General features: G+C 38.2%; 1 protein-coding gene across 3 annotated transcripts in view; it reads right to left on the reverse strand.

Annotated features, from left to right (window-relative positions):
* Positions 1 to 5,188: 5,188 nt before the first annotated feature.
* Positions 5,189 to 26,504, reverse strand: part of PANK1 (pantothenate kinase 1) — a 27,261-nt gene continuing 5,945 nt past the window's right edge. Inside the window, exons 2-7 of one of the 3 annotated variants that reach the window (XM_010172678.1) lie at positions 23,504 to 23,856; positions 14,228 to 14,481; positions 11,796 to 11,972; positions 11,275 to 11,398; positions 6,448 to 6,573; positions 5,189 to 5,807 (exon numbers count right to left, since the gene is read on the reverse strand). In XM_010172678.1, the coding sequence (XP_010170980.1) occupies positions 5,748 to 5,807; positions 6,448 to 6,573; positions 11,275 to 11,398; positions 11,796 to 11,972; positions 14,228 to 14,481; positions 23,504 to 23,856 (1,094 nt within the window). In that variant the 3' untranslated portion in view covers positions 5,189 to 5,747. Of the gene's footprint in view, positions 5,808 to 6,447; positions 6,574 to 11,274; positions 11,399 to 11,795; positions 11,973 to 13,660; positions 13,666 to 14,227; positions 14,482 to 23,503; positions 23,857 to 26,504 lie in introns of those variants that run through there. The other 2 variants (XM_029086157.1, XM_010172686.1) reach the window with 2 other exon arrangements.

Raw genomic sequence — 26,504 nt, forward strand, 5'->3', positions numbered from 1 at the left:
TAACTTGTACAAGTTGAGACCAGCTACTTTATTTTGTGCAATTGGCTAATACATATGAACGCAAAAATAAAAAAAATCCCCAAACAGCAACAAAAAAACCTCAGCCAAGCCTCAACATACCAGTGACCACACTGCTGCTTAAAGCACTGATGTCTCTCTTGCAACGATCTTCTGCATTATAAACCAGAGGCTGTTCTTGATGAGGCTCTGTCTTGCTTCAAGCATTTTTTCTCAATGCTTCCAAGGCAGCAGAGAATATGTATTCCCTTGCAAGGGGAAGTACCTCTCACAGAAGAATTTAAACCAAAAAAGTACACCACTTGGAAAAAAAAGAAAAAATAACCTATTATGTGAGGAAGCAATAACATGGTTAGCCTAGGCCATGTCCTCATGGATGGGCATAAGTGGAAATCTCAGTGACAGGGTTAACCTCAACTCTGTATACTCATTGCCAAGGCTGCTCTGGTACATCCTAACATTTGTTAAAGGGTAAATTCTGCTTTGTACTAGACAGAACCTTCAGATTTGATCAAACTTCTAGATTTGCAGAAAGATAGATGGGTAATCCATCCAAAAAGCTGGAAAACCTTTAAGCTGTCAACTTGGAAAGACACTTCTGAAGCGGGAAGTGCCCTGATTATCCCAACAAAATAAGGAGAACCACTTAAGAACAGGGAGTGACACATTGCTGTTTTAAGTACAACACGATGCCATTTCAGGCTGTTTGCGCCCTTCATTGCCTTAAATCCTACCTTTAACTCGGTGCTTCATAATTGCATCTGCAGTGTTTAGAAATAAAACACACAGGACCAAAGCGCTCTGCTCTGGGGTCTCTGCCGCCTGCACCACACTGCCATTGGTAAGCAGCTTGCTGTTTACCCCAGGGGCAGGAAGCTGCAGGAGGCTGCAACCAGCTGCTTTGGCCAGCTGCACACACCAGAGCACACTGCTGAAGGCTAGCAGAAAAGAGCCGGGTTTCTGCCAATATGAAAGAACTGGTTTTGATGTAAAAAAATCGTATGGAGGCCAGTACATCTCATGTCCTGAGACAAGTGCTGTTTGAGACCGGGCTATTGCCTGTGCTAGAGGCCACATCTGCACCTAGTCAGAGACCCAATGCTTCAGCACAGGTCACCGAGTACTTTACACAGGGGTACTACTACTACTACTAAGCAGTAATCAACTGCTTTAGCTCACGACCACCCAGCCCACCCTTTGTTCACCTCTGAATTAGGACAACACAGTGCCTGCCATTCTGTTGAACAACCCGACCTCCCCATCTCTGCCACCCACCTCTCATCAGTGGCACTAACAGAGAGCTAGTCTATTGCCTGCCCTGCAGTGCCCTTCCCACCTTGTTCATGTCACCCTTAGAAACCTCTAAAGATGACGCTGCTGCATCCCTTCTCCCAGGCTCAGCAGCTTCCTGCATGTGAGCCTCAGCTTTACTTACTCATTTCTCTTCCATCTCTCCAAGTGCCAGTACCTCCTCTTGCTTGAGGTGAATCTCAATTCCCAAGGCAGGTGACAGGTTCTCCTAACTTTTACAATTAGAACCACAGTTTTTATTTTGCTTCATTTTGTTGGGATTTTTTGAGGGGAGGCGGTAGAGGGAGGTTTGAGGAAGACTTATCGCATAGTCCCTACACCTCTTTTTCTCCAAACACACTAATAATCATACAACTAGTAAGTTCCAATCAGCATCAGTAATACTTAAAAGAATCAGAAGCTGGATTCAGTTTTTTGGTTTAAACAAGCATTTATTTTCCAAGACATTGTAGGATGAGATGTCCTCTACCTCCCAGGTACTGAGAGGCAGCAAGACACAAAGCAGACTGTAGTCTTCTTCATAGCCTGTATTTAATTTAATCCTAAATTTACTAAAGACACCTTGTACTTTAAAACCAGATCTCAGTAAAAGAACTCATCCGACTGGAAACGATCATGTATATTTATTTTGTCACCAGTTCAACCCCATAGGGTTTTCCCATCTCTAAAATTCTGCTGTGCCCTGCCAAAAATCACTTGCAAGTGTCTTGTGACAGTCTAAAGGAACATCAGTGCTGATAACAGTGAAACACCAGGACAGCTTTGCTGAGGTTGGAACACACAGCAAACATCCCACTAGACCTAGAAGACAGATCCTTGTACTGCCTCCATGCTAGTCCTTCTCTATCAAATCTGATCAAGTAAATACTCTTAGTCATCTCTCACTCCTCAGCCAGCATTAGCAACTCTTCCCCAATAATTTAGTCTGAAAAACTTTACTTTAAAACATTGACCCTTCCTCCTATGGGATGTAATTAGACTTTTTTGTCAAAACCAATAAAAACTGGGGTTTCTCAGCAGGGGAAAGAGAATGAGGGGGGTAGCATGTGTTTCAGTAAGAACAAATGTTCCAAGTTCAAAAGAAGCAGACCTTGGCACAAGCTATCACGATTGAGAGTGTGGAATTCCACTCATTCTGCTCCAATTTACCTTAATAATTACCTTAATATGTTTCAGAAAGAAGCTAGATGAACACAGCCTAGCTTGTTAAGAGATCTCACCAATTTATTCTGAAACAAGTGCTTTGAATATCTACTAGATCTGTAAATTCACTGATCTTCCTTAGGGAAGTCTGGTCCTTCACCCTCACCATTCCCAAAACAAAAAGATCCAAGGATCTGGGTCTTTCCAAGTTCACACTCTTCCATAGTGGTGTAAGAGCTCTGCTTGCTCAAATTTCCAGTTTGTACCAGTTACAGTAGAGGTTCATCTATGTATTTGAGTAAGACTGTTTTCAGATTCTTTAGAAACCTCTGGATGATGAAGCGGGGCAAAGAACTCTCCCATCAGATGACTGTAGACAGCAACTAGATACAAAACACAAACATAAAAATTCAAGACAACAGTGATGCTCTTAGAATAGCCCTAAAGTGCTCCACATGGCAAAAATACTGGAACAGTGCTAGAAATCAATCACACTGCCATTCATCCATTACCTTAATTATGGAGGAGGTACATGGGAGGAAAACAAAAGTTGGGGTTAGCAAAGGCAGGCAAAACCCAAAGGTAAAGAAGCAAATTACAGTACTAGCAGATTTATATGATGGTGCTGGTAGGGAAGGGAAAAAAAAAACTCAACTGTAGATTTCAAAGCAACAAAGAAATATTTTTGCAGTAGGCTTTTCTCCCTCAGGAAAGGAAGAATTTAACTTACAACATTGTTTTCCTCTTGCACCAGGCTCCTCTAATTTATCCTAGCTTTCCATCCTATTATTAGTTTGTTTGTATTTATCCCAACCAAATGTACTCGTTTGTGTAGTATACAGTTCAGAGTATTTTTCCCAGTCTTTTAACTACAGAAACTTACCTATTAGGCATTTTAAATTTCAAATCAGCATTTGAAATCAAAAGTTTTGTTCTGTGCTTCTCTTAGAACTGCTACGATCAACTTACCTGACAATCCCTGGAATCTTACAGCTAACATTAGGGCTACCAGAATTGTGCTTTCCTTCTTCAGCCATACAGCCTCCATTTGTGCATCCTGGCATAGTCCATATATATTTTCCTGAATGACTTGCTAGGGTTTCAATTTTTTTTTTTTTTTGAGGACTTGAAGATTTTAATCTTAAAAAAAGTGCTATTTCATATTTGTTTATTTAACATTATATTCTTCCTTCACATAAATATAATTCTTGCATTCTTAGCATCTAAGTGATAGATATTCTCATATGAAATTCCCTTCAAAAATTGTCCAGGGAGAAAAAGATGGAATCTTTCTCTGAAACAAACAAACCAACCTCACAAATTACCCCGAGCGCCACTGCTTTAGCAAAGCATATTTATATTGTTGATGTTATGCTTCCCTCTACTGTTTATCATACAAAGTGCAGCTACCCCTTAACATTCTGAAGTCTCCTTAAAAAAACCCAACACACAAACCAATGGAAGCAAAACTTAGCAAATAAGCTTAATGAAAGTTTCACTTTGAGAAAAATTAGAGGCACTGAGTAGAACCATCTCCACTTATCTGAAGCTCAGTATTACATGAAACATCAATTACAACATGCTAATCGTCTCATGTTGTAGTTTACAGTCTATGAAAAAGTCAACTTCAAGCAGGCAAAAAGCTTCAAAGACCAAAACAATGCAATGAAGAGTAAAAAAAAAAAGTCAAGAACCAAAGAACGATCATGGAAATAACTAGTTATATGTGTCAGAAAACAGCGTCGTGAAAAAACGTGTATTCCACATCAGTGATTGCAATAAATGAATTCCACAGATACGTTAAAACCTTCCAAACAGTAGTGGTCTTTATTTCCATCAGACAAGTTAACACTTCAATTAGTATTGATTTATTTCAACATGTGGGAGATACAGAAATTAATGACTATTAAAAAAAAATAAACCCCCTTCCAAAAATATACTGGATAGTAATACATCTGTCTGAATTTTATACTGTCCCTCTGATGAGCCCTTTACATTATGTGACATCACATACAGTTTTGCAAGACAAAATAATTTATGGACTGGTTTTCAGCCTCTGATTTGTGAGCCCTCAGGGTGTCTAAGAAAAGTAAGTTTATACATGCTATAGGGCAACCTAATTATATAGATTTCAAAGGGGTATCAATTCAACTATGAAAAAAAAAAAAACAACCTAGAGAGGTCCACAAATCAAAAAAGGTAGAAAATACTGTATTGGAATAAACACTCAAATCTTAGTGTCCTGGAGGAAAAGTTAACATTAGCTTAAAACCAGAAAGCACATTGGTCAATATTTTTCTAATTTTAGAAACTGGGCTTTGAATAATGCATTTATCAGTTGTTTTCAATTAAGAGTAAGTTAAAAATTGCAGACTACAGAGAAATTTTCAAATAAATGAAAAAAATCTCCTCCCTTTGTCTTCTAATGCTAACTATGTATCATATAAATAACATCTGTACTACAGAACTCTTCATACAGACCAGAGATTTCCAACAGAAACAGGATTTCATTTTAGTGTCAAGCCAATAATTAAAATTTGAGTTAAAAATCTTGTTAAAAATTTTTAATATAGAGGAGAATTAGTCCTGCAAAAGCAGTTATGAGTCTGTTCCTGTTGCAATTCATGACTACTGAAAAATTACAGTCTTAAATCCCCCGCCCCCACAAAGTTTTCTTACAGTCTTGCCAAGAAACCCATGTAGTCACAGAAAACTTGTACATTTATTTTTTTTTTAGGGGGAAGGAGGATGTTAAATAAAAAAGTGTCTCATCTAATGAGGAAAGGAAAGGCAAAAAATCAATGACTTTTTCACAGTAAAATGCATCAGCTTTGTAGTTTCATTTGAAACCAAGAACAAATCATGAAACGTCATGAAAATAAGATAAAAAAATCTCCTAGAGTGATTACTAAATGAAGTTAAAATTGCAACACTAATCAGTAAACCCCAGAAGAAAAGCAGATGCCTCTTATCACAGGTCCTACATTAAACAGTATCCACTTTTTAAAATAAATTCATAAAATCTCTATGTTTGGCCACTTTGCACATTTTTCCCCTAAAAAATACAGTGTACAGAAAAAAAAAATCTTGTTATTCCCAGTATGAATTCTGAAGTATAAGTTCAAAACCCAGAAGTTAAAGATCAGCTAATATGATTTTAAATTATTTACAAATCCAGCAGGTAGAACTACCATAATGGCTTCATTTCCATCCTTGTAGTGGGTTTCACTCTTATCCAGCAGCATCTGCAGTAGGAATCTCTTCAGACAGCTACATCACTGATCATCTGTCATTTTAAGCAATTCTAGAAGAGCCCCAACAGCTCCAAAATAACCCTTTAAACAAGGCAAAAGCAAAACAAAAACAATCAAATTGCGAAATAAGACATAAGCATGAGCATGTAAAGTTTTCAGTTTTGTTAAGACAATTAAGCGACCTTTCTTCTAAGATCAGCCCTGCTCTGTCAAGTATTTGCAGTCTGAATCCGAATTATGATTTAATATGATCTTGTTTAGGTTCAAGAAAGCACCTTGTACTGGGAAAAAAATCTTACACAGTTCTTCAAAATTGTCAAAAAGAAGAAATTACTGAGCCACTATAATGATGCTGTATTGAGGCAGGGCAGTTTCCATTATGAACACATCCATCTGACAGTCATCTCAAAATTATGCTTACAAAAATTAATTCTAGTTGAGGTTTATATAACAAACATTGTTGATAATAGGATCAGAAAGCAAGAATAAGAAATGTGCAATGTTTAGCAACAAATACCACAAGATTAGTGATCAAGCCAGGGAGGAGTTAATAGGGGGTATTTTCAAATTAATTTATAATTGTTACATTTAGGCAGAACTTAGTTTGTGCATTCACTTCAAAGCAATGGCACTGAAATTCTCTTTTTTAACCTCACCAAGTCAAGAACCACAAGATTTTTGTACTTACAAATAAAAGTACATTCAACATGTATTTCCTTACCTCATGTTCCAAAAACAGAGCTTTCAGCTGTCCCTTGGACCAATAATCCATAGCATATGCTAGCACCTTCATAGAAATCATATTAATTCTGAGAAAGTTGCCAACAAATACCACCTTGTCAATGTTCTGTAAAATTGAAAAGCAGACAAGCAAAAATTATATTCAGCTACATTATTTGTCTCATTCAACATGTACCTCTGCCTCCACTATAAAGTTAAATGGGAATTTTGGGTTACACTTAAATTCTCCAGACTGAAAAGTCAAAAAAAGAATTGCAGTTACTGACTGCTAAGTAGAGATGTTGCAAGGGAAAAAAAATGAAAAAAAAAACCCAAAAGTTTTATTCCAAAGAAGGACCTTCCCAACATGACCAGGATTATGAGTGGGGTTTTTTTTGTTGTTGCTTATTTTAAAATTTTATATAATGTGGCTGCACTGAAGACATCTTTTCCCCCTGCTTGTTAAATGAAGCAACTTTGCAGGGATCACTAGCATTATTAAATCCAGACAGAGAACCTCTGGAGGGTATCCGAGAAGGACCGCATTAGAGATGAGAAGAAGCGTCTTTCATTATCTATTATGTGGACTGTGATTCCATTTTCAAAACGCAAGCAAAACGTGGCCAACATATTTGACATGTATTGCATTCCTTTATTTCAAAGCTCACTTGAACTCAGTTTTCATACAGAAGCTTAAGATTTTTGATGAGCACTACACTGGCAGTGAGAAAGCTACACACTATCTATCCTTACATGTATGCACATCAGTGCATGTAAGCAACAGTTCTGGTGCTTAAACAATGCCCATAACTATCTCACCAAGCCCAGTTTTTCCTGTTATGCACAAAAATGCACTTGCATTTTGAATTAGTGTACCACATTATATTCACCATACACTAGAATTAGTCTAGAAGATTCAGTAGGAGACCAAATCCTGGAGACAAGCTTCTACAGGAGTCTTGAAGGAGCCATAGAAATTTACCTTCAAGAGTCTTCTGCTGAAAATTACCAGCAAAAATCTGCACAGAAGCTAGAATTACCAAGTGTTACCTCTCTACACTCACACAGCTCTAGAAAGCCCAACACTTGGTTCTGCAGCGATTACATTGCTAGACAGCAGTTTTGTTGTGTCCAGTAGTGTGCATGTGACATACCACAGAGAACATCCTCACTTGAATACTCACTATTGCAGTGCTGATACTCAGATGCAATAATTCATTTATCCACTCTCTGATGACTTGAGTTACATTGTCTGATTGTCCTCAGACCAAATACATCAACACAAACTCTATTTAAATCATTCAGGTTTATAGCCATCTATCCCCTTGGACTCCTCAGTCATACCAGCATGCATTTATACTTGTTCCTAGGAACTTATACGGCTGAAAATAAGAACCTCTCAAATTTCAAAAGGCTGCTATTAAACATGGCCCAGAGCACTGTGCATCCTCTGACAAGGCAGTTTTGTCTCAGAAGTAATTTCTGACAAAGGAGGGGCAAACATAAAACTAATTTCCTGTAAAGCAATACCATCAAATTAATTAGAACCTATATTTTAATTTCATTTTCTTTTTTTTTTTTTCCCCAGGATATACATGCGAAGCTCCTGTTACCAGAAATTCAAGCAAGTAGTACCTAACACTGAGTATAAATGACTGAAAATTTTAAATCTAAAAATACTAGTCGTATCTGCTAGAACAGCAGAGTGTATATCAACACACAAATTTCGTATCAATTTTATTTTCCAACTTTCCTTGACTTGACAAGGCTAAAAATTATGGTAAAGATGTAAAGTTTCCTTGATTTTTGAACTGAACTAAGAACAGGTTTAGCATTTTTCAGGAGTCAGAAAATGAAGAAATGCTACTTTTATCTCTTAAGAGAGTCTTGCCAATTTACTTTTAAATTGTTCCTTGCTGAAATACTCAAAGCTGAAAGACATAAGTCTTAAACTGATGAAGGGATAGTGACAAAATGCTTACTTAAGCTAACCAAACTACAACATCCTGAAAAAGACATGTACTCTAACTCTGTGGGCTCTTGCTAAATTGTTCAGCTACCTAGTCTGCAGCAGAAAGCTATAGTATAGCTTCAATATAGTGTATACATATATTTACCAATATAAGCGAATAGGGGAATCTATATTAAGGATGCAATTAAAAAACCTGCACATATTTTTGCAAGAAGCCTTGTTCAGACGCGAATTACATGTTCTGCTAGTCTGAAAAGTATAAACCAGGGAGATTGGTTTCCTTTATGCAGTTCTGTTGTGCCTAGGATAGACTGTTTCAAATGATGTGTAGCCAAATGGTTCCAGACTATGGAATTTTTTCTACCCCACTGCCAACTTTGTGCAAGCGAACTTTGCTTTGAAGTTCTGCAGACAGAGTATTTCATTTATTCCCCAGTCTCATTTTTTCCTGCACATATGCAAGTAATTTTCAACACAATATTAAACATGCAATCATAGAAAAAAAATCTTATCAAAACTCATTCTTCAGGGCATAAATTGATTTTGTCAAAGAACCTAAAAGCGAGCTTCACCATAACCCTAACCTAATACACATAAACTCCACAAAAGAATGTATCATATTCAAATGGGTTTTAAGCTCTTATTTGGGCATTTCATTCATCAAGCTTCATGAGTCAGAGCCATATCTCTCAAAGACAATTTAGGTATCTAGATTATTTAACAGAAAGATAGCATTACTTTTTCTACCCAAGAGCAAGCTATTTGAAGACTAGCTTACTTGCAATGATATAACATATTTGAATTCTTTTTAATAGTATGTAAAGCTAATAAGTAAATTTACATTCTCTAAAGCTACAAAATAATTTAGCTCAAGTGTTGGAAAAATTTTACTTTGACATTGTCTGTGAAATGAATAATACTTTACACAGCAATCCACATTCCTCCACAAAATTCTATGGATCATGTCCAGTTTTTAAGTAAGCCTGTACACAAAACAAGGATGTTAGGAACTTTTTCACAATGACTCAGAAGCATTAGTTTCATTAGTAGCCTATTTCCTCTGAATGTACCGCATGTGGTTCCCTGCTGCAACTCTCCATGCTTTGATAGCCCTGTACAATGCTGCTTGAACTCCATGCCACAAGGCAACACTGTAAAGAAGCTGAAAGCAAAGAGAACACTGGAAGAGAATCATCCTGACTGGAAGAGTCAAATGGCCAAAAAAATAATGTCTGTAGCCACTTTTCACAATGAAGGGAGGTTATCAGTGGCATTTGATATGGGCATATACTAAGGCTTGTGCTGTTCAACATCTTTTAGAAGTGCTCTAGAGAGGGATATTAGCAACAAACAACATTTATTGGCATTGAAAGTTATTCATGAGAGTCAGAATAAAAAAAAATTAACAGCATAGCGATGCTGAAGAGACTTACACTGTGGAATAAAATGGCAGATTAAGTTTAAGTTAAAAAAGTGAAATCACACAAATGAAAGGGAGAAGAGATACAGAGACTTCAGTATTCAGACACAATTATAGGCTCCAAATTAACCACCACCACTCAAAAAAGACTGTGGAGAGAATGTGGATAGTTTCTTAAAAATATGAGCTCCTTGCTCACAAAAATAAAATATTAACAACTGTTAGTAAGGAACTCAGAACATGAAGTTTATCAATATGCTATCACATAAATTCATTGTGCAACCACACTCTGAATACTGCATGAAGATCTGATCATTTGATCTCAAAATTAGAACTATAAAAAGATTAAAAAACCAAAATGATAACAGAAAACAGACACAGAGTGCCTTCCATGGGAGAGGAGACTAAGTGTAGGACTACTTTGTCTTGGAAAGACCAAGAGGGAGATGTGGTAAAGCTTTATTAAAAAAGAAAAACAAAAACAAAACCCACCAAAAGCACTAGTGATTAATTTGCTATTTCTCATAAAACAGAAAGCTAGATATGACCCAGTAAAGTAATCAGATGGCAGTTTGGCAAGTTTCTTGGTTTTATTTTGTTGGGTTTTTTTGGGCTGTGTGGGTGTGTTGTCGATTAAAAAAAAAAAAAAAACAACCCACTTTTTTATAACCACAGAATGCTGTGGAGCTAAAAACATCTGTGTATTATCTATTTTTCTTCTTAAATTCCACAGAATAGTAAAGGACACAATTTGCAGCTCAGAACAAGTGCCTAACTCTGCTTTGGTTTGGTTTTGTTTGGTGCAGGTTTTTTTTGTTTGTTTTTTAACTGCTGGAAGCTGGAAAGGTGTATGAATGGAACAGTCCATCCATAGTTAACATGCCTAAAGAAAATAACATGACAAGCATCTGTTAGGAGTCTGAGGCAAGATAATGAACTATATTTTTCTTCTCTCTGATCCAATACAATGGATCTTATATCTATCAAAACATTTAACACAATACACAATTCAAACCCATCATGCTACAGAGACAAGCCAAGCAAAATACTATTTAAAAAATAAATCTGTCATGGTATAGTAAGATCTGTTGATAACTACAAGGTAACTGAGTTATCAATTTGGATTACAAAGGCGCTAATATCTATATATTACACCTTGAGAGCAACTGACCAGCTCTAGGCATCAATGGTTCAAGGAGATCCTCACAGTCAACTTTTCTCTCCTCTCCCCTACCTTTGAAGCTCTAAGTACCTTACACTTTGCATCAAAGCACACACATAACACAAGTCACAAGAGCTAGGACACACATAAGAGATGCATATTTACCAAGGCCAGTTACACACCTAGTATACCAGCAATTTGCATTTTTGTATTCTAATAATCTTACTATGTTCTTCCTAAAGGTTTTAAGCTCATAGTAAATATGCTATCTTACCTCATTCAATGCACACATGCGAGCAATAGAACCTATGTTGTTGGTGATGGTGACCAAAGTAGCTCTGGCCAAGTCCTCTTTACTGATGGAATCTCTCTTTTCTTTACTCATCATATGACCAAAGCTGTGTGAGGAAGATTATTCCTTTTAATAAGAGTTATTTAGGAGCGCTAAAAGCCCTTAGAAATTTTATAATTTCATAAGCTTTGTTTGGATCTGATATCCACTGATTTGAGTCAGATTTGAAACGTGAAAAGGGATCTCATTAGCAAGGGAGAACAACGAACAAATACACTTCTAAAATAACTGTAATTTAAATGGAAGTGAACTACATCAAGCATTGCTTACACCTGTTTAAAAAAAAATGAGCAAGAAGTAGGTGAGAGATCTAAGGACAAACCACATGATACACTCAGAGTGACATTTCCACATGGACATAGTGCATAGTCCAGGGATTACGCACTCAGTTCAGCATGCAAGTTCCCAAGGAACTCCTTAAAAACAGCTCAATTAACACATACCTGGAGGCTACAGCAGACCCCTGAAGGCCAAATCGCTCATAGTCTCCTCCATAAATATCTTTCACCAGCTTATCCACATTGGTGCTGTCTCCTTTTGCAGCCATTTCTAGTGCTTCTTCAAATGTCTCGCAGCCAGTCAGCAGACAGCACAGGCCCAGGAACGTTCCTCCTCCAAGACTAGAAAAACACAGTTCCTTTAGAACCAGCTTTTACCACAACATGGTCCACATAGCTTCCAACTGTATTTTGCAACTCCTCCCTCAGAGAAGTGAAGACAGACAACCTAATTTGAGTTTCTATTTAACAAAAATGTCACCCAGCGTGGTTTTAACTGAACTACTCTTAAACCCTTAATATTTAAATAGCAGAAACGATGCTAAATAAAGGCTGAGAATAATAGCTGAGAATAAGGTTCAATCCAACACTGCAGATGTCAGTCTGCTATTTGTAGCACTCTAACAGTTTTCCTTGTGCAAGAATAATTAGCCAGCAGATAACTTAAGTCAGTGATGAAAGAATAATCAGCGATCAAAGCTAAATATCTATGCAGGGGCAGGCAGTCAAGACAGATCTTGTCCCCCTAGCCAGTGTCAAGAAGCAGTTTGGTTGGTTCCTGTTCAAAGCAAGGCCAGCATCAGCCCTGGATGTCTCAGCCCTCCAAAGAACTCCAAGCAAGGAGCAGCCACTTTAATATCCTACATGGGCTCAAGGACAATGTTTTCTAACTATATACTTAGCAGGGAGTATTTGACCATGCATAACAAGTTGCTAACTCATTTCATTGAAATTCTACTTTGGACTCTTCAGTCTTAACAGACGTGAACTTCAACTTACTAACCTCTACATCCTTCCTCATTCTTTCTTAACCCTTGAGAAAGTTAGCTTATTTGCACTGATTGCAGTCACACCGACTGGAGCCACTGTAAACAAGAGGATGAGTGAGACACCACACTTGGACTTCACAAAATAGCACAGGAGGTCAGACAGGAACACCATTTAGTCAGTCCTCTTGGATTATTAGGCAAGTTTTTCAGAATGCATCTAGTAAGTGCACTGTAATATATTCAGTACCTGAACAGTAAGAAGCTCTGTACACCAGCCACAAGACAGTATTGATTTCATCTTTAACAAGTCAGCAACCCATTGCAGTCATGTTTTTCCTTTCACAGTGGAAAGGATTAGAAGCACATCTACAGATATCAAAAGGACTATGCTTGAAAAACAACCAGAATTGCAAGAAAAACAATACCTCTTCCATTCAACTTGTGTTGATCTGTATTGTATACAGAAAAATGGCTCATGTGTACCACTGCAGCAAAGATATGTCCTAAATAAGGTAACAGAAGACACATATGCAGTCATGTGCAGTACACAGGAGAAATTTTATTAATATGTACCACACACTGAAGAAGAGAATGCAGCTTTGGAAGGGACTACAGCAAATCCAAAAAGCTTCTTTGGTTGTTGTTTTGAAATGGGATTTTTTTTTTCCAGGTTTCTGTTTCAGTGGTTTGTTTGGTTTTGTTTTTAAGATTACAGGATTACTAAAAATTAAGTGTATCAATTTAGTTTGCATGTAGGAGGAAAAAGTGGGACAGATTTATTGGTATTTTTACTACTAGTCTGACAGACACATTTCTAACTAAAATGGTTTCCTAAAAGTAAGCATGGTTGCCACATCCATAGAGTAAACTTAAACATGCCCCAGGCTGTTTTCTGGCCTTGAGAAAAAAATTTTTCATGCACAGTACTGATCTCCTGAATTCCTAAACAGAGCAGTCACATCTAAATCTCTTACTGAACTGAGGCCAGACCATTTCAACTCAGTTGTACCCTACAAATAATTTCAGAGAGCACTAGCTGACCCAGGCTGAAATCATGCTAAGGACAAAGTAAGAATACAGACAATCAGATTCTAGTCTTTACATGCTGGGATTCTGTAATTTACCGGCATAGTCTAAAGACTAGTGCAATTAATAAGGAAACAAGAGACCTAGTGAGACTCCTCTGCCAAAATCCAGTAGCAGCAGGTAATTCTACAGTTTTCCTATATCCTATACATCCTAACTACTAGGCAAGAGGTTTTTGTTTAGCCCAAACATTTTTATTTCCCTGCTCTGGCTGTTCTGGGGGACCAAAGCAGGGAAAAGAAGATCCATTTACTGGGACAGCTTTATTTTGGTAATTCACAGCAAGAGATAGGAAGTAGGTAAAAACACTAAGAAGAGACTAAGGCAGCTCTAAAGTCAAATGGATCAATGATTTCCCTGATGTAGAACACCTCTCTGAGGGAATCTTGGTGGGCTTTTAAAAGAAATGGGAAGACAAGCACAGTCTGGGGCTGCACCTACTAGTCACATTGTCTGGTTCTATCTGTTCAGTTATTAAGGAGAAAAGAAAACAGAATTAAAATACCACAGAATTAAGTTTACCTGGATCCTGTGACTCTCTTATAGTTGTCCTTAGAATACACAGCCAGGATGCTGACCCCTGAGCCTATATTAACCAGCAGCATAGGATATGGATTATCAAGGCAGTAAGGCTTTTTCTGGCACTGTTCAGGATCTGTAGGATTTTCAAAATAATAGCACTCTGGTTGGCCATTGAAACCAACAGAATCAACATAAAGGAGACCCTGGATCAAACAGTCCAGTTCATCCAGTTTATGGAGTTGTAGATCAGCAATCTGGAAAAGAACAACAAGAAATTAATAAACAAACATTTCCTAGTGTAATACAACACTGAGAAGGACAAAAGGCTCTGTTGAAGCACTTTGATCACTTTAATAGTAACACATTATGCTATTTAAACAGTACAAAGATCTGTCCAAGCATGAAGTCCAAAATAAAAAGTTCGCTATCTGCCTGACAACAGGTACCTCCCAAAACAATGATGTGCTGTACAGTAATGTCATTTAGTTCCTCTGCCTTTGAGATATTTCCTGCTCTGCAAGCAGGAATTTTCCCTCCTCTCAGTATTCTGAAGCAATAAATTTCTTTTCCCTCATCCCCATACTGCGAGGAGCTGCGTTCTGTAGCTTTTGAACAGTAACGCCTGCACAGCAGCATTCCTCAGGATGCAAAGTGCTTTAACTCATCATCCAACTACATTTCCCAGCAAATTAATGAAATTTTCAATAGAAGCATTAAGACCAAGACGCTTGAGTTAAATAACAAGATAGTTAAAGCCTTACAGAGTGCACATGCTTATGTTTATACGCATTAAATATTCAGTGAACTATGCTTAAAAGATCTGAATTTTTTTTTTAGTCTATGTCACCAGTAATCCAAGAGTGCTATTTCTTTAAATTATGATGAGCACTTTAAAATGCCTCATGAAAAACAGGGTATTCTCAATGTTTGGTGAAAAACAATTTAAAGGAAACCCAATCAAAAATATTGTCAGGACCATGCTTCCCAGTAAAACATTCATAAGAATATAACTGTAACAGAAGGCAGAAAAACAATTTTAAGAGCTTAAAAAGGACATTCCCTGAGATCTCATGGGTCACTTGTTACTCTATTTAACAGACATATCTACTTGCCATAGTGTTCTGTTTACTACAATTAGAAATCACATCCCTTTCTCAAAATAGAATACAGTGACAACCTGAAGAAAGTCTCCTTTCCAGATGACACTGAGCTTAAGACTTGTGCTGGGGAGAGAAGAGGGAGAAAAAATACTCATGCTGTCCATCCAAACCCTGAGGTCATTTGCATCTTCACACCTGCAAAGTAGGTCTTACCAAATCCACTTTCTAGCAGAAAAAGCAACAGGAACAAAAGGGAGTTATACAACACAGGGTTGGTTTTCAAACATTTGCATATTGCAGGATGTTTTTACAACAGCTAATAGAGAAGATTTACGAGGCTAACTACCTCCTATTTTTAATTCTGGAAGCTATATTAAGTCACTATAAAGAGGAAAGATATTTCTGTGGAATGGGCATGGCCAATGGGTTACATTCTTTTGAGCTATTTAAATCTCTCCCCTTAAGTATTTACTTGTACACAGTTCTAACTTGCCTTAACTGAAAGCCATTCTATTCTTCAGGTCTGCCCTTTTGTTATACTTGCTAGTCCTCAAATCCTGGAACCACAGGAAAGAAATAAAACAAACAAAAAAACCCCAAACCAGCACTCTCAAAGGCCTCAGTATAGATCCAGTTATTCATAGGACAATAGAAACAGGTGAAGAGAATTTCTGCTTGTTTCAGTATTTCCTCCTGTAACTTTTTGCAATCCCTTTGTATTTTTCTCCTGGTTACCACATGGCTATACAAATTACAATTACAGAAATGCAGCATAAAAGTCTTGAACCATTTAGCCAAACACTAATCAGGAGAAGAGGTTTTTAAAGAAACATTACAAAAATCTCAAGGCTACTGCAAATATCTTGGATTTCAGCAATTTCTTGCTATTAGACTGAGAGGAAAAGCTCCAAGAGATGTACAATACAAGGCATTAACATAATAAATGCTTCATACCCTCTTTCTCACAATGGACATTGTATGGAGCCCACTAAGTCATCGCTCATTAGAGGATTTATTTATTTTGTCAAATCCCAACTAATGTTGCACATAGCTAGTCAAAATAAGGAGAGATTCTATATTAACTATGATCTTTCTCTAGGTTATGTGCTGTACAGTCTCGATTTCCTCATCTTACCGTATAAGCTCAATGCAGCATGACCAAACATGATCCAACACAGATACAGCATGCGAAAACAAACATGCTATGGACTAGAAGCCTGCTGTACAAAGACAACTCATTAGCAGATTTATGGCCCCTACTGTCAGAACCTCTGTTCTCCCAGAAGCCAAATACTCAACCACAAACTGTGTTTGTCTCATCCATGTTACACTTTTATAAACAGGTAAGTGTCAGTGAGAGAACTTGTGAGACGTGAGCAAGCAACACAAATCTAAGAGTAAACCACTTCCGGCATCAGTGCAAAAACACAAACAAAATCCTTGTTTCTACAAACTCTCCAGGAGACAGCCACCAATTTTGTAAGGACAGAACAAAAGAAACTAATCAAAGGTTCTTTTTCAAGCACTAAGCATAGAATTTTTATTAGGTCCAGCCCTCCACATATAAAAGACATACCAGAATTTGCTCTGCTTTTTATATCTCTGTGCTATATGTAACATCTGATATACTGTAAGCAGAAAAGCCCTATTACTGCTTTCTTTCAGGTATGATATTCATAGCAGATTGAAAATCTATTTTCCTGTGTTGTTGCAGCAGTCTGGTTTTCATTTTTAGAAGGAACAAGACTGGCATCAGTATTCCACGTCGATCTGCCTTCATTCAAAGAACCACAAGCTCTGCAGCCACCAGACCTCTGAGGCTCCAAACAGCCCAGTAACCCTCCACTGTTCTTGCTTCTAAACACCAGTTGGAGCACAGTTGGAAGAAATTTAGTAACAGTCTTGTACATGAAACCATAATAGAGCCAAGGTCATAACTCCCAGTCCATTTCCCTGCATACAGGGCTGTCTTTTCTCTGTTCGTTTCTTTGTTCACAATGACTCAAGCAGCAAAACTGCATCACAAAATAGATGTATCTGTAAACAGCAAAACTAATGTATGACTAGGCAAATGTTTTTTTCTGGTGTCATCACCTGACCTACTACACTCTACTTGTCCTCATCTTTCAGCTGTTCAAACCAGTTCTTGCAGGAACTGAACTTTATGTACAAAAACACAAAACAAACAGGAGCCATTTGTAGGAGCACGTTTTAATTGGACGTTTTTCCTACAACTTTTTACAAAATGCATTTGTAGATATTTTGCAGCCCCTTTCAATCCCTAGTGTGAGGGCAGACAGCATAATGGTCAACTTATCCTGCTCTGCACTCCTGTAACTATAGCCAGCACAGTGCCTCTCTAGAAAAGTTTTATGTCAGAAAGTTGTGCTATGAGAGGAAGAACTGCAGCACAAAGTAGTATAGAGGACCCTGGAGGGGAAATTTATTATGGTTACAGGGAAACCATATGTACATGCTTTAAAAGAACATTTTTTTCTCCATTACAGCCAGAGACTGTAGAAATTCCTCTTTACTTTAGACTGTTTTAAATACTGGGGGAGAGGAGGGAACAAAACACTTTAGACTTCAAGGAACAATTCAGAGCCATCAAAAGGAGGGACTTAGGACTTTAACCATGTTTACAAGCAGATGAAACACAGTAGGTAGTGAACACTTCCCTATGAGAGTTCACACCTTAGCAACAAACTCCTGAAATCCAGTCGATTTCAAGGATACACAAACTGTCTGTTGTTACTATGTACAGATGCTATTCCAAGGAGAATGAAAGTCCACCTCTTGTACACTTGCAAGAAGTACCGGAAAACGGTTTTGTCTGTTCAAGTTTAAGGTGGGGTTTTTTTGTTTGGTTTTTTAAAAATAATATACATAATGTCAAACAATTTTTAGCTGCATTCAAGTACCAGAGCATAAAAGGAAAAAAGAAGTGTGGTACCAGCTTGCTGCTGCTTTGAAGTACCGAAGCACAGAAGTCGAAGACTTGGGTCACATTTGTTTCTTTATGGGTGAGTAAATACTTCCACCTTAGCAAGGAAAACACAAAACAGTCCTCTAGAAGTGAGCTGAGGTCAGCCATGACATATGCAGCAGCGTTGAAGCTTAATGGATCAACAAGGGTGTGCAGACATCTTTTCAATTAAGTTCAAGACAGACTTCACCCAGTTTAAATTTTCACACTCTTACCAAGTTCTGGTGAGCGATGGAATGCCCAAACCTAAATGCAGTTGTGAGTTCATCTGTTTCTTGGACTTTCAATCAGAAATATGGGTTGTTTTTTTCTGTAATAAACTGTTAGGAACATAACATCTTGCAAGTTTTTAGCAATTACAACAGCCTCATTTACTATCTCACTCTGGCTTTTATATGCCTTCTGAGCATTGCTCCAGTTTTTATTTCTTCTAATAGCTTATTCTTTCCCTCCCCCTCCCATTGACTCTCTTCCAGTTTCATAAAGGTGTATTTTGCTTCCTTTATATTTTGACTGTCTTCACCTCAACTCTCAACCCCCAAACCTCTTCTTTCTGAGCTCAGATGAGGTACTCCCTCCAGCTCATTCCACACCCTGAGACTGGGAAATATCCATCCACATTCAAACACGGCAAAGTCTAATGCAAATGAAGGGTTAGCCCAACATTTGCTGAGACAGAAGAGAAAACAGACTCTGCATCAGCTTTGGGGAAGAAAAAAAAAAAAGAAAAAAAAAAGAAGCACTAGTCTGGGATCCTCTGCAGAGGATCTGCCCTCTCGCCCAGCTAGCTATAAGAATCTCTTCCCTCTCTTGACAGGGAAGAGCTGCACTTTGCTTCTCCCCATTCCCTCTGAAGAGTGTCCTAGCTTCTTGCGGTGGTGGTAACAGAAGGCATCATGGTTACTTCATCCATTCTCTGGATGCCACTTTCAACTCCAGCCCAGTCTACACACTAAAGACCTAGGGCCTGAGCAGCAGTGTCCAGCCCCCTCAAACAACTGAGGTACAACAAGATTTTTGAGTATCTTATACTAACCTAGAGTTACACAGCTTACTCATCCTACAACACAGGACAGTAAGTTTGTTTAAGACAAACACAGTCTACAAGGCATCCATAGGCATTCAGTTCCTATCACAAAGTCAAGCCTTAGAATCAGCTAATAACTGACACAAGGAAATCGCTCTCCAACAGCCAAGCTTACTCTGGAAGCATTTTTCAAGTTATGGGGAAGGTCAAGGCCTGAGTCTGAGTTTATGTTGGTAAGATATTTCCTTCCTCTCCTGCTCCAAATGTTCTTTATTAAGTGATTGTTTTTTGGCCATGGCCCTGCTTTCACTGAAGCCAGCAGTAAAATTTCTACCAAGACAAGTCAGGTTCTGTAGGTGTCTGTTCAGGAAAGGAATAAAAAGATCCCACCTTTGAGCCACTGCAATCCACACGAATTCTGCAATAGAGCAGGTTTTAGACAAAAGTCTGAACAGTCCTTTCTTCCCTCATCTCCCATTATTCCTTTGCATTGAGTTGCTTTACAAAACTGAGAATTTATTCCTCATTACATCAACAGCATACTTTTGTGCAGGTAACGTTCATGTGGTATCATGGAGGAGTCACAGAGTATAAAGACATTTATATTACAGGTACACAAGCAAATAAGTCTATGTACTCCTTACTTTTACAGAAGTGATGTTACGTGAGCATTTACAGAATATGCAAGGTGACAGTACATAGTTGGAGAAAAGGAGGGAGGATTATCAGAATTACACGACAAATTCATCCATGCCTTAACACCACCGTTCCCTGAAAATAAAGTCAGCCAGTCAAAGACTCGTCATTCAGGAAGCAGAAAAAAAACCCCCAACAAACAACAAAAAAAACATGTCATTCAGGAAGCAGAAAAAAACCCCCAACAAACAACAAAAAAACACAAGAAAAAACGTCCTATGCTGGAAACAGTCCTTTTAGTGAATTACTTACTGATGCTCTTCAGTGAACATTAAGTATAACCATATGGTTGGTAAAAATATTTCTGTGGTCTAATTTAATGAATAGAGTCAGTTTTCCTACTTCCAGGGGAAGTCTTAAGAATGAATCAAATTATTTGCCAGGCTAGCGATCGTTATTGCCAGCACTCATCAAGCAGTCCGTGGAGACTTCTCCAGGTCTCCTCCTATCTAACACTGTGGACCACACAAGAGGGAGGTCAGATAGCTAAACCTAGCTAGCTCTGTAGATTTAACTGCCTTTCTATGGCACAGAAAACAGGCTTAAGGTAAACAGAAGATTACTCCCAATTTTATTTTATTTTTTAAATACACAAAAGCAACAGATCTCTACATCAAACTTGTTTAACTAATTCAGGGATTCAGAATTAGACACTGGAACAGGCAAGTAACAACAGGGTGTTTGCGTGTGTATTTTAAGGAGAAAAAGCTGCTGTAATCTTAGAAGGATTCCTTCTCTGGGATTTGAATTCTGTTTTGCAGTATGTTGGATCTTTTGTCCTAAATCTATGCAATCCTTAAAGTCCCACAAGCATTCAAAAATACCACAAAAGTCATAACTCAAAAGCATGTACATAGGGAAATAAAGGGCCAGAAAAAAGCACGTTACTTATATCACTTTCATGGGTTTCCTAGCAGTTATTGATATTTTTTTTTTTTTAAAGAAATCAACAGTATTCACAAACATACTTTAGTTTTTCCACATTGCTTCTACGTAACAGAAACAGGAACATTTAAAGCCTCCTCCATATAAGGCATTATACAATACTGAGTCCTGCAACAGCAGGATATTAGACTTGGCACATGTTCTCTACTTCTACAGGTGCATTACAGTGAACAAATATTTGAAACAGACATTTCAGTGCTTTGAGAGAGCAATCCTGAAGCTGTTGTCCAATGTCAATTTACAGTCAGCAGAACAGACGGAGATAGCCAGCTGCTGTTACAATGGTTAATGAAGCATGACAATTTAAGTGCCAGTACCTAGGACACTCAGCCCCTCAAGAGAGATTAAGCAAGCAAACCTTCATGTAATGGATACTATTTTGCTTCTGTAATCCTCTACAGATAGTAGAGTTTGAGCCAAGAAATACTTGCTATAAAGGAAGGTGTGGAACTGGATAGCTGTAAGAAGAGGTGTCCAAAGCACTCACTCAGGTGTGAGTGCACTTCACTGATTGCTCTATGCTATGAGACACCCCAGCCAGCCTTTATACTGTTGTTCTTAAACTACTTACAAGTGTTGCAGCACACGAAACGCTAACTAACACTGCAGAGGTGTGGGATTTCATGCCCATGTCCACCAGTAATTTGCTATGTGACCTCATATTTTTGTACAATAGCTAGCAAAACAGCCATAATTTCAAGTATGGCTTCCAGTGCTACATTGACTATACTGCAACTGAGATGACAGAGACTGGTCCCTCACTGTAAATTACATATTTACTCCAGATAAAGCCAAAGCTATGAAAAGAAATGCCTAGCTGTGATAGCCAACAGGTAACTTCCAGTTCAATTCTATAGCTGTACGAGCAAGAGACATTAACTTCCTTATTAAGTAAACAACTCTAGCTGCTATTATGTGAGGTAGAAGAAATGAATTTGAGAAGACTGACCATTCCAAAGGGATAGTCACCCTCTTGAGAAAGGCTCCAAGTGACCTCCCATTGCCACCAGAGAACAGGACCTGAATCATCCCCGAGACATGTGGAAGGATGCTTGAAAACCTGAACTGAGGCCATGACTGACTAGCAGTAGAACTCACTTCCTACTGTGGTGCCAACATCCTTACACAATGTGAGACAAACCAAAACTTTTGGTGACTCAATCATCACTAGACTCTAACATGCAAGGGACATGTAATCAGCCTAAAAGACAAGAAATATGGCACTAGTAGTGGACTACCACAGCAGTTCAGAAACTCGATAGTCCCTCATTAGACTAGCTGCTTCCATGTTCAACATTTACTGAAAATGACTGTACAACAGCTGGAATTCACGTTGGTCTCTTACAGCATTCTCTTTTTCCCTTAGGATATTGGTCATCTGGTAGGTGAGGGGTATTGATAATGAAAAAACCTCTTGTACTGCAGGAATGGATGCTTGGAGTTAAAAAAGAAGTACAGAAAGGCAAGGACTCCAGTCAACAGCAGTTGGTAAATCAGTATGATAGCTCCCTAGACAGAAACAGAGAGAGAAAAGCAATTGCTGTAACCTGTCCTAACCAGCAGCCATCCCTCACCCTCAAGACCAGGTCAAATGCTAGGGACAGAAGTGTTGGACCTGCCTGCCAAGTAAATAATTCACATTAATCTTAGTGAGACTGCTCTGGTACAGGCAGACTAGTCATTCTTTTACAGAAAATAGATGGAGATATGCCCCAGTAGAGACACACACTCAACAGACAACTGCCTCCCGAATGACTATTTCTCTGTAATGCCGTTTGTACAACGGCTCTCTCTGCCCCTGTTGCCAGAATCAATTTTTGCAGTGCACTCTAGTGCACTTATTCGGGAGCTGGGACTATTGCTGAAGTTTACACAAACAGCAGCATCCTAGTACTTCAGATTTATGTCAGCTTCTGGAGCTCCCTGAAGAGATTATTTTTAAATTCTAGGGTATCTGTGACCTAGTCACCTCATGAACTGCCTTTCTCCATATGATGTACTCCCAAAATTATAGTCAAAAGCTATCTGCTATTGTTATGCTTCCATACACTGTTTCTCCCCCTGATCCACACTTGATCTTCCAGACTCTTTTGTTGAATCTGCTTGAAGACTAACATAAGGGGAAGGGAACCTGAATCTAATCTCCATCCTGTATGGTTTAATTTCTGGTTTTCTAATAGATATCCAGTTTGCAAGATGTATACCTAGTTTCAGGGCTTCTAGGTTGTCATAACACACCCTCAGCTGATTATGAGCCATCTGATCATCACAGCTGTACTCTAGAAAAAACCACTTACTGAAGAAATCCTGCGCAGTACATGCTTCAGTCGAATACCCTCCCCTGTGCCCTCCATGGCACAGCAATTCCAAAACTCAACAGATGTGAATTGATTCTGTTAGTCTTAACCAGTTAGGATGGACAAAAAAAATAATGTTATTTTCTCTGCAAGTTTTAATAGAAGGACTCCCATGATGTTTTCCAAAAGTATTTCCCACTGAATCCTTATGAACTGTTCACATACCGTTCTAAAGTCCTCCTCAAACTTGTAAGCTCCACCTCCTGTGGCACAGAGCGTAGTGTGCAAACTGGAGAAGTTCTTTTCACTACCCATCTGTATGAATCTGTGCATGGCACAGCTGGGAAAGCGGATGAAGTGCAGGTTTCCTTTGCGTCCACACATAGTCAAATTTTTCAGTTCAAGATGGACATCACGAATGCCAGTTTTCCCATAGGCTGTATTGGACGTCAAGTATTTCCTAATGCTTTTCAGGTTTTCCACCTCCTCCTGTTCTTCTTCTGCAGTAATGTCCTTAGGTTCAAAGTAGACCAGTTTAACCAACGTTCCACCGATATCCATTCCAAACCATGGAAATGCTAAGGACAAGGAGGTTGGGGAAGAAGAAAGAGAAAGTCACCACAAACATACAGGTTAGCCATATCACTTAAAACGTTTGCTGAAAGACAATTCAGTATAGTCACAGTAGCAGCATCTGCTCCTGAAAGCTGGTGGTCACTTACCTGTCCAATTCACATGTATTAAACAGCTCTCTAAGTTAAGAATTCATAAAGCCTCAGTTAACAAAAATAATAAAGAAAATATCAAAATATTCTTCTCTGAAGGAGCAGTTTTTAATAAAATGAAAACATTTTTTCCCAGGAAGACATTTTACTCTTCAGTTGGCACTTCTTAATAGAGCACATTCAGTGCATTTCACCCAGTCTGACTCCCAGCACCAATTCTTAAAATAGACTAAGGAGGGGAGGAGGAAGAAACAACCAAACAGGAGAACAAGATTTCTCAAGTCACATTCTCACTGCGTAACATCTAAAATTGCCTTTCCAAGACCACTTGGAATTTCCACAGTCACAGGGCTCTGTCTGAGTAGTAGCAATACATAACCCTCCAGACTTCAATCTACCAGAACTAGCAGCTCTGTTTGAACCACACCACCTGCATGTATTAGAAGAAAGAGAATGAGTACTTTTAAGTTCAATATTTAATGCTGACAATCCTTTTCTCTGAGCAGAGACTCCCTTTGCTAGTATATGTGTTAGTCTATCAAACAACTACACAAGGAATGCCACTATTTGCTTCTCAGCATATATATATTTGCCACAGTCCATCTAAGTCTACCAAAGCCTTTGTTCTGTTAATAGTGAGAGAAAATGACTATGGAGAACATGCAGACAGAAGACACTAACTGAACCAGGTTGGTCTGCCTGCTTATAAATAACATGCATACATTTTAAATGGTAAGCCAGGTAACTTTATGAAGCAGTAAGAAGCAAGAATACAAAATCTATACACAAGTATTGCAGAAGGAGGCAGTTAATAATGCTTCTTAGAGAAATTAAATTAGAAGTACCGAGTACGTGGCTACCATCTAAGATCCATTTCTAAAATAGCAGTCACACGGTCACCTCTCTGCTTTTAGGGAGAACCAGGCAGACTTGCTAGAAATGTGATTCTACCAACTACAGCATTGATCAGCGTTGATACAAACTCCAAACCATGGACACCATACACATTACTGATATTTCTGCCAGTGAACCTAAATATAAACAAGTTGGGACAAAGATTTTAATAAGCATAGGAGGTACTGATCACACTGTTCTTCCTCAGGTAATCATAGCTCAGTATTAAGTTACTCAACTTCAGGGTGCAAGGATCTTGCAGTCTACTTCTTACCACAAGGGTCTCAGCATCATTCTTGTCTGGCTGAATAATTCAAAAGTCTAAATTTCACAGTTGTTAAGGACTGGTTGGCAGGAGGGTGTATTAAATGTCAGATGTTTAAGTTATTTTGCTCTATTGCTCTATGCCAAATAATTGAATCATCAGTTTTCTCCCCCTTTTCCCTAAGTACAGGAAAGGGATAACGCATAAACTCCCATAAAGTAGTTTGCTCACAGCTCAGTTTTTCTAAGACCACCTACTGCTCTGTTGCAAAGCCTAATTTCTTTTTCCATGCCCTACAAGCTGCAAGACTCAAAGACACTGAAATTAAGTCTAACTTGAAGTTTAGGAAGATACATCCTATACAGGTGCATGAAAGTTCCCTGAAATGGGAATAATGTGAAACAAGTGTTTTTAAAGTAGGCTTTATTTTAAAGAGGAGAAATATGTTACCATACACTAACCTATATCTCAAACACTTTCGGAAGTACAAGGTAAATATTTAAGTGAAAGTGGTCTAGTCCACACTGTACAACACTACAGTGGAGCTCAGGACACCAATCCCATTAGTAATTTACACAAATCTTTATTTAAGCTACTGAGAACTTTAATTACCTATCTCACTGGAACAGCAAGTCTCCTCCTTCGATGTATCTTAACTATGCAAGCAGGAAATTCAATTTTAATAGCAGCATAGTTGGACTGTGCCATGCAGAACCAGTTTGTAGCCAAGTGTTAAGCCAACTTCCATATTCTACTTTAAGAGCATAAGATCTGCTACAATAACAGTTGCTTTATAGTGTTGATTTAATCTTTAAGAGAGAGAAGCAGCTATCCTCCTATTAAACACAAGCCCAGCAATAGAAGTGTTAAGTAGCAACAGCTGAAAGTTATACATAAATGGCTGCCTAGACATTTACTTTTATAACTTAAAATTTCGAAGAGTCATAACAAAATCATTGAAAGAGAGCAAGTACTGTAGAAAACAACTATGAAGTTATTTCAAGTCTGTATAGTTCCTGGGATAGTTATACATAATGCTCACATTTAAAAAGAAATGTCAATAGACTTTTTTTTTTTAAAAAACTTTATTCTCTCTGTGAATCTAAACTGCTTTCAGCTTCTCCTAGAAGAGCAGTAGTTTTCTTTGGCACAAATAAGAAACACAAGATCAGTCCATAACAACCAATGCTTCAGTTATGCAGAAAAGCAGTTCAGTTTTCTTCTCAGCTGCTAACACCAGCTACCTGCTGGAATCACTTGCAATAAAGATGACAACTATTTTGGCTGGTTGACCAATTAGGACAAAAACCAAGACTCAAAAGTTCCTGACAAGTCCTGCTGA

This window comes from Antrostomus carolinensis, unplaced genomic scaffold, assembly GCF_000700745.2.
Source record: "Antrostomus carolinensis isolate BGI_N321 unplaced genomic scaffold, ASM70074v2 scaffold3440, whole genome shotgun sequence".
Lineage (NCBI taxonomy): Eukaryota > Metazoa > Chordata > Aves > Caprimulgiformes > Caprimulgidae > Antrostomus > Antrostomus carolinensis.